Source organism: Falco punctatus (assembly GCF_963210335.1).
Source record: "Falco punctatus genome assembly, chromosome: 1".
NCBI lineage: Eukaryota > Metazoa > Chordata > Aves > Falconiformes > Falconidae > Falco > Falco punctatus.
Genome location: NC_137580.1, coordinates 25,514,418 through 25,529,373, shown reverse-complemented (window position 1 = coordinate 25,529,373; position 14,956 = coordinate 25,514,418). Strand labels below are relative to the sequence as shown.

Genomic DNA, 14,956 nt, shown 5'->3' with positions numbered 1-14,956 from the left:
CTCACACGTACCTCTTCAGGTGCTTTTTGAAGAAGGTCTTCATGAACCCACCGTACAAAAGTTTTTACTGTGCAGTGAGACACATGGCAATTCAACACAGTTTCAAAAGGGAAATGAGTGCATGACACCCTGTTAGTTCCCAGTCCTTCCTCTCCCCCAAGCTTTCATAGCACGAGACAATCCGACCCAACATCCTCAAGATAATCAGGTTCCTCTAAGGTCTATAAAAATCAGGGACCGGACAACAGAGAAGTTTGTTCCTGTACAAGCTGCAGGGAAGATTATCCAAGGTCATAATCTCTGTCCTGCCCTCAAGGGCTTCAACTCGTGTAGGGAGTTGGTGGAGCTTGGAGCCTGCCAACAGCCACACAGAGGTACAGGGTTTGGGGGGTTTTGCCTCACTAGTGTGTTTTGAGCCATACAAAGGGAAACCAACACTACAACAGTCCCTATGGGAGACCACAAGATAATCGGCTGACATAACTATATGGAAATAGAGAGGCAGGGACAAAGGTGTTTTCCAACAGGTCTCTTGGTTGAAAATGCTCCCTCGCTCCTCCCAGTCCAGACCAAAACCATGATGTGGACTCCTAAATCCCACTGAGGATCAAGTCTGATGGTCGCTGCTATTTGGGCGTTTGAAAAGGTCTGCCCAAGCACTCCCCCATGGTTTCAGCAGAAACAGCCTCTCTCCACCAGGGCCTTCCCCATGAATAATGCCAACAAAGCACACACTGGGACAGCAACACGGGAGAGCTTTATTTTTAAAAAAAAAAAAAAAAAAGAAATACCTCCCTTAGCATGTCAAACCTATGCTTAGAGAATGTCTTTTCCTCTAGCAACACTGAAGCTCCACATGCGGTCCCTTCTGACTTCCAGCATAGCAATTCAGGCAAAAAAACCTATTGCTTATGTTAGAAACAAACAAGAAAACACTTCTCTCTAAATATGATGTGTCAGCTCAGTTGCTCCATGAGAAAGATATTTATCTATTCATTTTACTGCGACACCTTCATCCCCGCTATTAATTATCTGACAACTAGAGCTAAAGGAAGAATTCACTGATGACTCCTTCATGGGGTGGTTGGCTTAGAATTACTGGGAGCAGCAAAAACTTTGCATCAGGAAACAAAACACATGGCAAGAGCATGGAGTCCAGGGTAAGCCTGCATAGTGCCACTGGTATGGTACTCATCAGACTTACACAAAACAAGTTTCTGCCCATGGCAGAGCCCCACTACTGAACAGAGATGTTTTGTCAAGACTTCTATTTTAAGAGAATGAGTAGAAGGAAAAGCAAAACAGTTGGTCTCAGCTGGGAAAAGCTTATTTGCTCTTGAGATGTGCTTTTCTCTAGGACACGGATCACACAGCAGCCACGCTGCTTTAAGGATGTATAATTGAACATGTAACACTAATAACAGCAATGATAATTCACCTCTTTGCAGACACAGAGCAACGACCACAAATTTGTGTGCAATGCTTTGAAATAAGGCTAGTTTACTGTCACTCCAGGCTGAATCTTGTCTGGGCACCAACCTTCAGATGGGGGCCAGAAGAACAGTAAAACCGATGGTGTTTCTTGCCTCATGGCCATGCTGAGGTCATTTGTACCCAGCTAGGAGCGTCCACATGCCCTACTTCACAGCCCTCGCTAGTGAGACACTGCACAACACAGTACAGCCCAAGTGCTGGGTACAAAGTTCTTACATCTCCAGAATCTGACACAAACCTGGGGACAGGGGTTGGTCCTCATTAAAGAAGTTACTAACAAGCTCTACTCCAAGCACTGCACTAGATTGCTGACCCTCTCACCTAACCAAAATCAACAGCTTCTGTTTATGGCTTTGTTAAACAATCACTGAGGTCTCAACTCCATGTGTTCACATGACTGAAAAAGCTGGGGATGGATGTGTGCACCAGTTATTTCTCCAAAAAAAAAATTTCAGCCAGAATCCAACTCACGACTCTCTTGTAACACACAAAATTTCACAAGTCATTTATTCTTTCACACAGAAGTTAGCATGCAACTTTCAGGCCACTTCAGACTTTTCCTTCTAAGCTCCAGTTTAGACCAGAATATTAAGTTTTACAAGAACAGTTTCTTCCTTTTTTAAAATTAACAGCCAATTTCTTCATCCGGTGGTCATTTTTCTCTTTTGCAGTTACACTTAAAATAACAATAAAAACTCTGCAGCAATATATTTTATGTATGGATTTAAACACAAGATGACCAGAATGACTAAAACCATCAGGTGATTACAGCTTTGAGCTGTTTCTTCTTTGCTTCTGGTGTCAGATTGCTTCTTATCTACTGTAATTTTAAATACTACATATTTGCTTTACCCACTAAATTAGAATCTGGATTATTTGGCTGCTTATTTTAGATTTCCCAGAGGTACAGCCTTCACATTGCACTGTATAACCCCCTATCTTCCAAACCCTGCTGTTTCAATATTTACTGAAACACTAATGTTAATATAAATGCAATTAGATTTAAAAGAAAAGGAAATATTTCTAGGTTAGATGTTGACACCATTTATACAACAAAAAACCCAAACCTTTAATGTATGTTGATATCCACAAGTTCACGCTCCCAAGGAGCATTATACCTTTGTACATAATTTCCACATGCAGAAAACAGTTTATAAAGCATTTTTTTTAAAAAAAATACAGGAACTAAACTACAGTATATGTAATATATATCTAATAAACCTGACTTCCCAATAGGTTTTAATATTATTTGTTAATTGCTGCCACAGTCACACTCACTGGAAAACAACCTGCAAAGAACACCAACAAAACAAAAAAGCCCAACCTCTGTGAACAGTTTCTGACTTGCTGAACATGTATTTTAAGCTGCACAACGTTTAGGTCTCAGTAGCTGACCTCTCTGGACAAAGACTCATCAAACAGGCCTCGACAACACATAGCAAAACACTGGAAGCAGCCTCCCAAACCATACTCAGTGTACTGGTACTGGTGCACTAGCCACTCCAACATCTCTTAGCAGACCCACCAATAGCTGTTATTTTGCTGACAATACACAGAGCAAATGATTTTGGGAATCAGTCATCCAGACAACCTAGTTTAAGGAATTTATACAAGCATCCTAGACTTCCTTTCTCAAGTTTAATGACTATCACCTCTAGAAAAACTGGGATGAAGTCAGGAACAACCTGTTGAGCAATCCCACTTGCTGGAGATTTGTGTTCTGTAGCAAAATACAGAGACTGCTCTTGCTATGTATGAAGCTAGGTGTTTCATTCACATACTTAAGGGCTCTGAACCACTCTCTGAGGAAACTGAGCACATTACTCATTGACAGAGGCAGTGACATGGAAGGTGCTTGAATAGCTATCAAGAGTATTGAAAATTTGTATTTGCTCATTTTTACAATACTTTCCACAGTAATCTTGGTACTAGACAGTTTTGTAGCCCCTTGTTCTACTACGGGCAATGGAGCTAAGCCATCACAGACTGAATACAGCCCACAAGACTATTTGTGATGAGAAGAATGAAGAAGCATGCAGGTAAAGGAAGCTTGAGCCTGTTTATTTGTAAATGTCCGTCTCTGCACGTGAGAAAACATTTTCTGAAGTATCTCTATTCTGAGGCACTCAAAGATATTATAAGCGTATTTATTTTTCCAGCTGTATTTTTCTATAGTCACAGCACCAGAGAAGTAACTGCCTATTAGCTCATCAGCTTCGAACCCTTCATTACACTACAAATTACTTCTGAACAGGGTTTCTGAATTTCTAGCTCTTCAGCCCTGAGACAATTCCTTATTGCCTTGCCAGAGTTATGAATATTACTTCTTATCACAGCAGGAAATTTAAGTTACTGTATTGCACACAGACTCAGAACTATCACAGTCACAAGCTACATTAGCAGCTGAATATTACTAAAATTTCAGAACCAGCATCTATGATCCTACATGCACAACTGCAACAGGAAAGCAAGTGGCACGCATCTCATGACAGAGAGCAGCAACTGCTCCTGCTAGACACTTTTTAAGAAAGAACTTTTATTTCTGAAGTATTTCCAGAACGGTGACTTCACTGCTCATGCATTTGTACCTTTCAGAAAAGAACAAATATCTTGCTTTATTCTTCAGTTTATGTCAATGTGTTGTAACAGAGCCATCTGCTCCAAGCAGACATTAGTCTATAATACTAGTCTTAAACACTTTATAGTCTAACATAGCCAAACCTCATGGAAGAAACCATCTCTGCACGCACCTTCCCACCTGCAGGTCTTTGGTTTAGTACCAGCAAGAGAGAGAAAACTGTAGCAGACTAGTGCCAAACCCAAACCCAAGAACAAAAAAATACCCTCCATAGATCTGTTTTCAACCCATTACCTCAATATTTTGTTTTTCTGCACTGGAGTTCCCCCTCTTTCACTCCTAAAGAAGTTCACAAACTAAATAAATACCAAGAGTTCTACAAATAGAAACAATTGCCCCAAAAGGGAAAGCTCCCTGGTTAATGACAATTTAATGCTCTGGTCAAATAGGTTTCAAAAATGAAGCGTTCTGTTGTTGATTTCATGCAATCTTCTCAACCTAAACTGCTGCAGAGACTCTTCAGATACATATTTACAAAAAAATGCTGCAAAATGTTCAGTAACATCTGTTTGTAATGTACTGTTCAGATTACTACACTTCTAATCAGGTTTGCATCTTGTAGGAGACAATTGTTCTTTGCTCAAATGCGAGCCAGGTGGAACATCTTTAATCGTATAAGAAGATCCCAATCTTAAAGGAAATTTTCTGTTCTGATGTTCTTTTTCCAGACATCCGATTATCAGAGGATGAATTCCCTCTAACAACTGCAGTAATTACATGCCTTCTGCTGGTTCATCATTTTAGGGTATTGCGGGGGTGGCAAAAGAGTGGGGCATAAGAGCTTTAAGCTTTCTTTGAATTGGTAACATACTGCCACCATAATTTCAGAACAATTTGCCACATGTCAGGCCCAAGGATTACCGGCATGCTGCAACTAAATCTGCGCTATTCCTTTGACAACAGCCAGAGCAGCAGCTGCTGAATATCGTAATGGATTTACACTGCTTACCACCTTTATTTTCAAGAACAAAAATGGGAGAACACCACACTTTTGCCTGGCATCTACTGCTTAGATATTATTTCAAATAGTTAGTCTACAGGATGATGCATGTTATAAAGAAAAAAAAGATGAAAAGTGACCATCATTGCTTTAAGACAGGGGTGGGGGAGGAATTTTTTTTAAAAATCACTGAATCACTTTGGACACAAAAAGCACACCACTGCACAGCCCACACATACCATTTATTCTGTGATGGGTTAATAAGTTCAAGTTACTTTGGAATTGTTATCTGGAGAAGCTAAAGTCTAAAGGTTATCTTGACACAGGGAAAGATCCTGGAACTGTATTCAGCAAGTAGTATGAATACCTGAAACCAGAGCCAAGGAAAGGTTACAGAATAAACAGTTTTGTCGGTGAGTACAAATAATGATATGAACTTATTTTAATTGTCAAGTTACCTCAGTCTGGAACACTGTACAACAGCCATATCAAGTTGCAGGTCTGGGCATCTTTTAAACAAACAATTCAAGAACATCAGTGGCCAAAGAAACATGACCTGATGGCATGAGCTGTTCTAGTGCTGTGGAGGAAGTTCGCTTCCGTCTTCTTGTTGCTTCTGTTCTCGTGTTTGTAATTTCTTGCTAAATTGTAGTGAGTCGTGTTTCACTTAAGGCTCCAGACCGCACAGTAGTCTGTGGGCTCCAAAGCCCTGGTACAGAAACTTGCAGTGATATGAAACCCTGTTAGAAGCAGTATACCAAAGAGTAACTAAATGAATAGTAGTCACCCACATTTCTTCATGCCAGAAGAATGCACTTCTCTGCTGTAACACAGCAAATGCTAATAATCCGCTATCACAGCAGAGTCCTTTCAAGGATGTAGTGTATCCCAGTCTCCAGATGATTTCCACTGTCCTGCTGTCTGTCACTCAGCTGGCTGGTTTTCTGCCAGACCCACACAGCTGTGACTAGCAAGTTACATACCACACCACAAAATTGCTCTTATTCCAAGACAGATGCCTATAATGATCATTTAAAGACACTACCAAGTTGTCGAGTGCAGGAAGTCTGGAAGTCCAAAGGAAGCCGCTACAGAACTAAACTTGCTTTTGTCCCCAGTCTCCGCACAGCGAACACGCATGCAGCGACTAGGAAGGGCTTACCTATGTGTTAGAAAAAACAGCAGTGACTTCAAGAAGTACCAGGTGTACAGTACAGAAGAAGGTGAGCTTTACAAACATTCAGTAGAACAGTTAAATAGATGACCTAAACCAGAGCCTTATCCCAGCAAGGCAAGCCAAGAGGCAGCTCGCTGAGACTCTCCACAGGAGAGAAACGCCTACCAGACAAGCTGCACGTCAGCACTCACAAGAATTTTCAATCAAGGCTTCCCAACATCTCCACTTCTCACACAGTCCATCCGCATCCATTTTGAGCTTCCTCAGATCTTTTATTACTTTATGAATTCCAGTATTGAGCTGAGGGACGCAAAATTAATTTAGCCCAGTTTAACCCCAGAAAGAAATAGTGTAAACAAACATAAGGTGACAAAAGGCCACTGAGTACAAACTGTACTATATTATTGAAATTTCTTTCTTATAATTTGAAGACCACAGAAAATGTGTGTCTCTTCAGAGTTTCTGAAACACTCGATGTTAACAAAGAATGTTACAGTGCAAGCCGGTAAACCCTTCCTTTCCAAAATGCTAACCTCAGGAGCCAATTTTTCCATTGTCACCATCCAGTGTTTCAGGCATTCAAGAATCAGAATCTGTTTTCCATGTTAGGTGCCTGTCCACAATGCTCCATTAATGGCTTATTCAGTTGTGTTTTCTTCTCTCTTTTTCATAAAAAGTTTTCAATGTTACAGTTTGTTTCTATCAGACTGAGCACTGGCATTCTTTCTCAAGCCAGTTTCCTTTTCCAGCTGCTTCAAACTCTAAGCCACTACTATTTTCCACAAAAATTTAGGCATAAAATAGCTTTTATAGCAAGTTTACACGTAGTACTTGTGAAGATGCTTTTAACAGGATATACACCAAGTTAAATAACGCTAAGTGCTTCTACACTGTTTTCCTATCAACTACAGCAAGAGGAACCCAGTAGTACATTAGTTCCTTTCACACCACTATGTGCCCTCAGCATAGCATGTCAAGTGACATACACATTGTTGCTGGCTCTCCATTCCCACCTGAGAATAACAACCACAGAAGCTCTGTGGATAAGCAGCCTTACTGCAGCCAGTTCCAGGTTCTCCTCCCCAGTGATCCTTGTTGCAGCCGTGGCCTGAAATGCACTCTCAGCTCCACAGGGGAAATCCCAAGGGCTCACAACTCACAGCAGCCCATGGTCCTTTCCAGTGGTGATAGGTTTCCCATTTCAACCTCTGCATCTCCCTTGCTCCTGCGTCACCTCCCGGACATATGTAAATGAACCCGATAACAATTTAACTTAAATTACTCCAACAAAATAAGTGCTATGTCAAAAGATGATACATGATCTTCAGCTTCTTGCTGCTATCTCACATCAAATGATAGAATTTAGTTTAGTATTTAGTCAAGTGCTTTCAGCAGAGAACCCTTAAGCCTCCAAAACAATACAAACACTCTGGATGACTCTACTCAGCTACATACAACATTTATGAACCTGAGAACTATGGCACTCCGCAAAAAAAAAAAAAAAACAAATCAGAAAAAGACCACAGTTCCAACTCAAATGTTGTTACAGTACGACACATCTTCAATACAAACTGTCACTTTGTAGGAAAGTAAAATTTTCTTTTATTTATTTTAAATACCCTGTATTGATAACATCAACATTTCTTCTCATCATAATTCAGTAAGTCAAAATTCAGTAGTCAGAAGCCTGGGTGAATAGCACTAACACTCCATATTTGCACTGTAGACACATTACAATAAGGAAGTGAAACTTCTGCTCTAACTATATCAAGACAATCTCTCATGTGAACGCTGGAATTGCACTCAAGGGATTAAACCTCTGTTCACTTTCTGTTCAGTCATCTTCCCTTTGATGCCCCAAGTAAGGTACACATATGGTTTACTTCTCATTTCCATCTTTTACAATCACAAGGAACCAACCAGACAGAACATATTATAAACAGAAGTGTTAATTACAAGAGGAAATAAAAATATTAGGGACATTTGTCAAGTTTGCCCTAGAAAGCCCTAAACTAGAAATAAAATATGTCTAAGTCAACACCATTGTCCTTTTCTTAGTCATCTTACACCACCTCATTTCAAAACATTCCCAAGAAAAATGATGTGGGAAAAACAAACCAGCTTTTAAAAAAAACATATCTTCGTATTTAAAGATTTATCATATCAGATTTGTTTGCCAAGCGTAATTCACTCAACACATAGTAACAACCTCCTTGAAATCAAGCCAGTACGTACACTTGCTTATATTCCAGTTATGAGTCAGTACAAGAAAAGACTATTGAAAAATGTACTTTTTGCAGTGAAACACATAACACCGTTCACAACCAACTCAGCATTTCTCAAGCTGTCTGTTTTTATAGCCATGACTGAATTTCTTCCCTTTTTTTTTTTCCTTAAGAGAAGGTATCTCCCCTTACTTTTTAGTATATCAAAAATCAAAGCTTGGATTCCAAGTAACAAAAATTAAACATATGACATAATATAGCAAAGCCATTCATTACAGTCTAAGCTATGTTATAGCTATCTGAAAACCAGAAATGAGCAAGTCTATTTCTAAGACCCGGGTGAGTAAAGAAAAAATAATCCCTAGACACATGGGTATGAATACTTGAAACAGGAGACTAAGCACCTGATAGTCACCATCTCAGATTGAGTGTAACTATTACTGTTCATTTTGCACATTAAATTTAGGCTCATCTATAAAACAAAGCAACCTCTTTAATGAGGGCTCCGGGGTAATTCCTTCCAAACTGCGACCTATAGACTGTACCTATAGAGCAAATACTTCTTCACTTAAGAATTGCTTTCACATTGTATTGAACTACAGAATGTAAACTTGTCCTTTCTGAATGAGCAGAACAAAGAGAAACCAAGAATAGTAACAGACTAAGCAGAATTAATTTAGCCTTCCTAACAACAGGAGCAGACATGGATGCAGAGGTATTTTGACAAACTGTCTTGCAGAATACAACAGTGTCATCCTGGTCACTCTTCACCGTGTACAGCACAAGAGCACTTGTGAACATTAGGTAGCCCTAGTAGACGATCTTCAGGAGCACAAGATGAAAGAGAAAGGAAACATGGATGCTAACTCAGGTTGACCCCCCGTGATTTATTTTAAGGCATTTATCTGAGCTTTTGAACTTCTATAAAGATAGTTTTTAAATGTCATATTAAGGCACCTTTATCACACAAGCCCTCTCAACAAAACTTCGGTAGGTACTGTAAGTAACTGAAACTTTTTACTGTTTAACTGTCACGTAGGCTTTGCTTCACCACAGGTACCCAAAAACTTTATTGAAGTGCTGATCAAGCAAATATGAAAACTGGTGATCAGGTTGTTGGATGATGCAGTCACATTCACAGTCAGTGTTCACATACAGTGTTATTTTTACTTCCATCCAAGGTAAAAACAGCCAAAGCTGAACTGGAACACAGTAATGACACCACCACCCCCACCCCCCCTCTAAATGCACAGACAACATAAAGTATTTTGTTCGTTTTGACTGAATTTGCACCACAACTATGCATTAAACAGAGCAGCACAAGCTTACCATCTTTAACTCGGCTGGAAAACTGAACTATAAAAGCAACAATAGTTGGAAGCAGACTACAGGGAAGCGGCAAAATTTGGTCTCAGCAAGTACTCTGCCTCTAGTAAAAGCGTTCCTGTTTCTATGCAAGTGATTTTACACTCCACTGGTCCAATGTTATTGTGCTGCAAAGACTACGCAGTCTGTACACTGTACAAGTACCAGGAACTAGATGCAGAAGTATTTTTTAATTCGAAGTAATCAACATGTTAAAAAAGGTATCTCTTCAGCCCATATACTCTCATAAGGCAGCTGACACCTTTATCATTCTTTGGTTATTTAACCAGATGTACATACTTCAACAGATACTTACATATATATATATGTAGGTATGTGTATATATATATCTAGATATAGATACATCTCTGAGGTAGTGATGTTACAGATGTAACTTGCCTGGGTGAGAAATGAAAGGAACAGAACCAAAGGGATCTTCAAGAGGATTTTTCTGTGGAGCAGAATGTGGCTCCACTTTCTTATCTGAAGATACTCTCCTGGCCACCAGCCTGTCTGTAAAAAACAAAATGAAACAGAACAAAAAATAAAATAAAATAAAATAAAAATGGCAGGTCTTATGCCTACACAAAGATATCTATTGTTCAGGGTGAGGGGGAACATACTCTAAATTAGGGGGTTTTGGGATGTCTTTAAAGATATCCTACATCTTGGAATTCTTACTACTTAATCATTCAGGAAAATCCACCTGCACAAACCTATCGTTAATCCCCCTGTCCCACCAAAAGCAGCATGTATTTGCTGATTGAATGCTTTAAATGAGAATCTCTCTTACATATTACATGCAGCCTATGTCATAGAAGCTATTAGTTCTCCATGCTCTTGAGGTTTTAAAGTCAGAATCACTACGCTTAACACAAAATCGTTCATTTTATCTGAGTTTTGGCCAGCCTTTGCCACAAAAAGAGAAAAGTTGACTATCACAGCAAAACAGGTAGGAGTACTTTTTATTAAATGCGTAATGTCTGCTAGTAATTAAAAACAATCCGAGTGTCATATAACAGACATGTAGTGTCTGTTTTGTACAGTTTTCAGACCTTAGGAGAGTGATCCATGTTTTTCTTTCTAAGAGCAACATAAAAGGTTTTTAAGACAGTAAAAAATTCAAAACAAAAAAAAAATGTAAATAGTAAATACAAGTTTTTCTGTCTAAGCTCTTATTCTAGATCAGATGCAGATCATCCAGCACAACCACCATACTGCAATTCAGGAGGGTCCAGCAAGGCCCATTAGCCGTTTATCGATACCACTGTGACAAGGTGTTTCACCTTCAGCTAACATCCTACATCCTCTATGCCGAAGACAGCATTTTCACAGCAAGCAGCTGCTCTTCCAAACAATCTGCAGCACAACCTTCCTGACAGTTTGCCACTGTAGAGCTACAGCTGAACAGTGCCCTAATTAGGTATCAAGCTACCTGCATATTTTCTATTCAGTCCTTCAACAGAGCAACCAGGAGGCTTTAGAAAGATAACCACCAGGGACTAGACAGCAACCTAATCTACTCCAGACAGATGCATATTAACCCCATGTACAAAGCCCAAGAGTTTTGAAATTACATGCCAGTTCTCAGAGACAAGCATTCTGTTCATACTCAAAACACCTGTAATGTGAATTGCCTTACTCTTACCTACCATTACTCTCCTAAGAAATACAAGTGGGAGTTGTGCCATTACAGACAACCCCTACTTAGAATGTAACCCCACACATATGGACATAGGCAGATACTAACCAACCCAAAGTTATCCCACACTGATACAGCCATGCAGAAGAGAATACTAGCAGACACACACAAAAGATTAGCAGCTCTATGTTTTATACGATCAGCTTTGAGCCTTGAACACAAACAGCTGCCAAATATCACACCCAACAGCAGTACTTGTGCCTGTTTCTCAGCAGTCATACCCACATTCCTCTCCTCAAGGAGGAAAGATTTGGGCTTCTGGGGGTTTTTTTGGAAGCGTTGGATTGGTGGGTGTTGGGTGGGGTTTTGGGGTATGGTTGGTTCATTCGTTTCGGGGGCTGTTTTGCCTGTGTTTTTTTCTGTTTGGGTTTGGGGGTTTTTTGTTTGTTTGTTTTCTCTTAGAAGATATGTATGCGACCTTGAACTTGCATCTTTACAAATGCAGATTGAGTGCAGGATGTTTTACCCTACTATCCCTTGTATCTGGCCTCCAGAGAACAACTGGTTGCTGCGGAGTTTGCAAACAACCAAACTCTAGAGTAACTTTTAAGGGCGCAACAACTTGAACTACCCTTTGGAGAGCCCCAGCAAATGCTGGCATGCCAGACTATGCGACTTCAAGCCCACAGAAGATGATCAGACCTCCCAACTTGAGTAGTAGGGCTACTGGAAAACAAAAATGGATTGAAATGTTCAGCATGCAAGAAAACTTAGGTAAAGTGAGTAAATACAAGTTTCAGGTCCTCCGTAACACCTAGATAAATATGTACTGGGATACATTTCCCTGGAAAATAAAGTTTAAAATTTGTCAGTTCATCAAATTTAAGTCTACTGGAAAAGGATGAGACATTTTCCAGTCTTCTGAGGCACAAGTATCATTTGTCCACCTCATAATAAGATCCACTTCCCTTTAACAGAGAGTGTTTGAGAGAACAAGAGACAGCAATGGTTCCTCCAGCTTCACGCAAGCAGAAGTAGATTCAGCATGACAGTCAGTATTAGACTTCATTGTGCTTAAGATGCAACTTCCTCAAAGCAAAGATCAGAGGCATTTTCCCTTCAGTAAATACTCATACGAATGCAGCCCAGATTGTGCCAGAGACACGACCATGCAGCACAGCAGACCCTTCCAGAGAAAAGCAGAGGTTTTGAAAACCACAAACAAGGAATCTAGCTGTTTCCATGCAAATGACAGGCCCAAGATTCCTCAGGAGACAGCTCTCTTGGGACTTTCTGAAGTGCGAGCAGCACTTGCGCACAGAGAAATCCTGGTAAGAACCACAGCTCTTTCCTGCATGGATGGCCTAGGTAGCTCCTTCACACTGCACACACTGCAAAGGAGATGGGTAAAGAGCTCTATAGGCTTTGCAGCCACAGCTATCTCTGTTTAAGCACCAATATGATTCTGGGCCTAACCAGAATCTGTGCAATCCAGTGTGAGGGCCATGCCGGTATTTTTTTTCCCCCCGGTGAGACAGCAGACTCCTTTTCTTGGCTCCCAGTTCTGCACATTAAGTTCTTACAGGAGCTCTTTGTAAGAGATTCATTTCTTCACAATGTTGTCAGAAACTCAGCATCATGTGTTGCTTCTGGACCCTCATTAATACTGATAACAACAACAACAGAAACAGAGAAACAACAGGGTACATATGAACCAGGAACTCCATCCTGTAACTCTGTCCTGGTTTCAGCTGGGATAGACTTAATTTTCTTCTTAGTAGCTAGTACAGTGCTGTGTTTTGGCTGTGATGTAAGAACACCGTTGATAGCACACTGATGTTTTTAGCATTGCTAGGTAATGCTTATACCAAGTCATGGACTTTTTGGTTCCTTGGGCCCTGCCAGCGAGAGGGTTGGAGCAGCACAGGACACTGGGAGGGGACACAGCCAGGAGAGCTGACCCAGACTAGCCAAAGGGATATTCCATACCATATGACGTCATGCCGAGTATATAAACTGGGGGAAAAAGGAGGAAGGGGGGGACATTTGGCATTATGGTGTTTGTCTTCCTGAGGAACCATTACGCGTGATGGAGCCCTGCTCTCCTGGGGATGGCTGAACACCTGCCTGCCCATGGGAAGTGCTGAATTAATTCCTTGCTTTGCTCTGCCTGCATGCACAGCTTTTGCTTTACCTATTAAATTGCTCTTATCTCAACCCTTGAGTTTTACATTCCTTTCCCATTCTCCTCCCCATTCCTCTGGGGGAGGGAGGTGAGCAAGCAGCTGCATGGTGCTGGGTTGCTGGCTGGGGTTAAACCAGGACACACTGTATTTAAGTTCTCCACAAAGGTCCTCTGTTCAGAAATCTTCATTCGATTGCACATTACTTTTTACTGTCATCTTTTTACTGTGAAAACTGTCACAAAGTGTAAGCAAGGTATTCTGTTCTATGTTAGCTCCCTTTTTAAAGGCAAAGTGATTAATCATCACAGCAATACCCATCTAATGCATGAAATCAAACAGTAATGTTAGCCTGACAAATTATGACATCTTGATCCTGTAACAAAGGCTGTGTATATTTAATTACTCATGTATTACTGTCATGAACACACCAGCTTTAAAAGCATTTGACATTTAAAAGCGTTTTTAATTTATGTATAAAGTATCAGCTCAACAATACAAACCAAGCTTTTGGAAGTGGAAAGAAAGTATGTTTTGAATGCTGCTCAGAACCACGTAACATTGCAAAAAGACAAACTTACATAATACTGTACATGACTTATAAAGTACAGGACAGCAATCAGGTTTAGATACAGAAAATATAACGATTCATCAAATCTCTATCTTAAATTCTCCTTCCTCTAGGTGGCAAAATGATTCACAGTAAACCCAAAAATTGGGGGGGGGGGGGGGGGGGGGGGGGGGGAACCTACTTAGTAGTAGACAGCGCTTTCCTCTCAAAAGAGATGACCTACATCTGAAGAGAATTAAGCCTTGATCCTTAAGATATGTCTGAGGAAATTCCAGGAAATATTACACAGTTAAAGACAATTTCTAGGTATAAGCCTTAATTGTACAATATATCTCCCTATTTCTCATTAATCCACCTAAGTTGGGGAAAGTACCAGTAGACAAAATTAAGTATAAATCTTTGACTGCAGTAGAGACATGTTACACTACAAGGGAAGTTAATACAGTCTTTGGCACAACTTCCTTAATATCAAAAAAAATGAAGTTAAAAGCCTTTGTAGTCTTTGATGTAGGTATCTATGTGCACATACAAACACACCACACCACCCCCCCAAGATTAAACTAGCCATGCTCCCCCTCCACTGGACCTCTAACAAAAATCAAGCCAAAAGGCCCAAGGAAAGCTGTGCCTGCATCACATGCCACATACAAACAAGACCGCCACCTAGTGTACTGTTGGTCAAGACAGTATTTTTTCATTTTTATTTTTACGTTTTCTGTAT

At 40.3% G+C, this 14,956-nt stretch overlaps 1 protein-coding gene across 8 annotated transcripts in view; it reads right to left on the bottom strand.

The window, feature by feature from the left end:
• Nucleotides 1-14,956, bottom strand: part of BMP2K (BMP2 inducible kinase) — a 65,968-nt gene that overhangs the window by 6,223 nt on the left and 44,789 nt on the right. For 6 of the 8 annotated variants that reach the window (XM_080408471.1, XM_080408472.1, XM_080408474.1 and 3 more), the window contains one exon: nucleotides 10,239-10,352. In XM_080408471.1, coding sequence (XP_080264597.1) covers nucleotides 10,239-10,352 — 114 coding nt within the window. Of the gene's footprint in view, nucleotides 1-774; nucleotides 6,235-7,821; nucleotides 10,353-14,956 lie in introns of those variants that run through there. The other 2 variants (XM_080408477.1, XM_080408478.1) reach the window with 2 other exon arrangements.